General features: G+C 54.3%; 1 protein-coding gene across 1 annotated transcript in view; it reads left to right on the forward strand.

Moving 5' to 3' along the window:
- The window catches only part of CD99L2 (CD99 molecule like 2), a 98,400-nt gene extending 96,219 nt beyond the window's left edge, over positions 1-2,181 (forward strand). The window contains exon 8 of the mRNA XM_011383606.2: positions 100-2,181. Within this exon, the coding sequence (XP_011381908.1) occupies positions 100-164 (65 nt within the window). The 3' untranslated portion in view covers positions 165-2,181. The remainder of the gene's footprint in view (positions 1-99) is intronic.
- Positions 2,182-2,283: the final 102 nt, after the last annotated feature.

Consider the following 2,283-nt stretch of genomic DNA (forward strand, 5'->3'; position numbering starts at 1 on the left):
GAGCCAGATCGCTGTCCCTAGCAGGGGGTGGCTTGTGTATTTGTGCCTTCTGTGCAGGGTGGAAATGAGTCCCTTCTAAAGGGCATCTTTTCTCCACAGTGAAATACTCAGCACTGCCGCCGCAGTCCGCAGAGCCACCGCAGCCCCAGCCACCCCGGATCTGAGGGCCCCGTGCAGCAGCAGGTGCACAGTCGCGCCACCACTGGGGACCCAGCTCCTTATTTCATTTGGACCCACAGCCGCTGTACCGCTCCTTTGATGTCACTGGCTTTTCGTTCTAATTTCTGGATGAGCTCTGGGTGTGAGTTAGGTTTCTGCGCCCTGCACACAGGGTGGAGGTGACCACCCTGTCACAGGTGCTCTGGAGACTTGGTGTTGAAATCCAGCCTCAGGAGCTGCTGGGTCACCAATTCCCCAGAGCCAGCCTGTTCTAGGCCTTTGTGAACTGGGGAGGAGGACGCCGAGCTGAGGGAGGGCAAGAGGATGCTTCCTTTTAGGGGACGAGTTTGACCACAGGGTAGTGTGATCCTAGAGGAGTGGCATTGACTCACTGGTAGGTTTCTGCCAATAGGTAACCCTTGGTGTGACCTCAGCTGTCAGGTGGCCCGGCTAGCACCTGGTGCTTGGAACCCCTGCAAAAGAGCCAACAGCTGAGCCCTGGCTAACACCAGGCACACATACAGGACACTGGGGTGGGGTGGGGCTGGGGGGCGTCATTTTGGTCCTTCTTTCTGGTTACAGCTTTGACACTGCTGGGCTTCTAGAGAGCTGGCCCATGTGGAGGCTTTTTATTTATTTAAGTGCAAATATGCATGCCGTGATAGTCCTCCCCGGGGAGTTCAGGAATCTTCTGCATAAGTAGGAACCTGTGGCTCAGGTCTAATTCCCATCTGATTCCATAGGGGATTGGATGTGTTTTCCAGGCTGATGTGATTAGTCTGTAGGAATCATTTATGCATTGGAAATGCATTTTATCCTGGGCGGGGGCGGGGGAGGGTGTTCACTCTCCACCCTGTTTGTGTTCTTATTTTGGTAGCAAAAGCTACAGACATCAAGAATGAGCATCAAAGCCAAAAGCATGCTTGTCGTTGGCACAGACGTGTATTTGAGGGGGTGGAGGGGAGGGTTGCTTGCTTGGTTTAGTGATGTACACCTGACTTGGAAGTTTGTAGGTACCCTGCCTGGCCTGTTCATGAGTGCTGGGGGGTCTGCTCAGCATGGTAAACACCAGACCTTGGGGACTAGCCCCCGACCTGGACTGGTGCTGTATGCTTTGGGCTGGAGCACAGCTGGCTTCCTGGAATGTTCTCTTTGGCCAGCATGTGGTCCTGTCCTGGGAGCTCTGCTGTCAGGCTGAACTAGAACCACCATCTACTGATAATCAGTTTGCAGTGTCAAAAAGCACTTCTGAAAGCTAATAGGTCAGCAGAAAGGTAGGGTCCTATTTATGTTTGTTCTTGTGCTCCTTTGACCTGCATGGGCGGCCCCTGGCATCCCACAGGCCATGTGTTAACTCCTTGTCTGCTGAACTGGGGTGAGGCAACTCCAACTTGAAGGAATCTGAACAGACCCTGCAGGTTATGTAACGCATGCCTCATGCGTTCATTTTAGCCCTTGTTTTAAAAATATACGACTCATTGCAGGACGGGGATGAGTCGTAGTGCGTGGGTCAGTGCTACTCTTTGGACCCATTCCTGGCGCAGGCCTGCGGGCCCAAAAACCCCCCTTCCCCTGCACGGGGGCACACCATAGACAGGCCAGGAGTGTGCGAGGAGGTGGGGAGCACTGAGGACACACATGCATGCGTTGCAGAGGGAAGAAAATGTGGCCTTCCGTGCTCCAGGAGATTGAGCAGGAGAGGCATTGCTTGCAAGCCGCGCCTGTTTGTAGCACCTCCCTCTCCTCAGTGGCCAGGCTGTCAGCTTTGCCAGGCTTGTTCCTCCCAAGAATGGCAATGGTTGGTGGCCTCAACCCCTGTCTGTTTCTGGGCTGCAGGCAGCTATGATGGATTTTTGCATCCATGGCCTTTTGCTGTGTACGTAGGGTGACCTCAGGGCCTGGGGAGGGCCAGTGCGCTAAGGAACAGGAGTCGGAGAGGGATCGCGTTAAGGTGGCTGCGCATCAAGGTCGCTGAGGCATTTTAAATGAAGAGAAATGGCAGCGCTTGTGTGTGGCAAGATGCTTGTCTCCCTGCCACCAGGAAGTATGGACATTTACAGAGCTGTCAGTCATGGCAAGGAGTAGGATGAGGACTGATGGGACCCATGTGTACCCTGCCATGAC

Source organism: Pteropus vampyrus, unplaced genomic scaffold (assembly GCF_000151845.1).
Source record: "Pteropus vampyrus isolate Shadow unplaced genomic scaffold, Pvam_2.0 Scaffold529, whole genome shotgun sequence".
NCBI classification, from domain to species: Eukaryota; Metazoa; Chordata; class Mammalia; order Chiroptera; family Pteropodidae; genus Pteropus; species Pteropus vampyrus.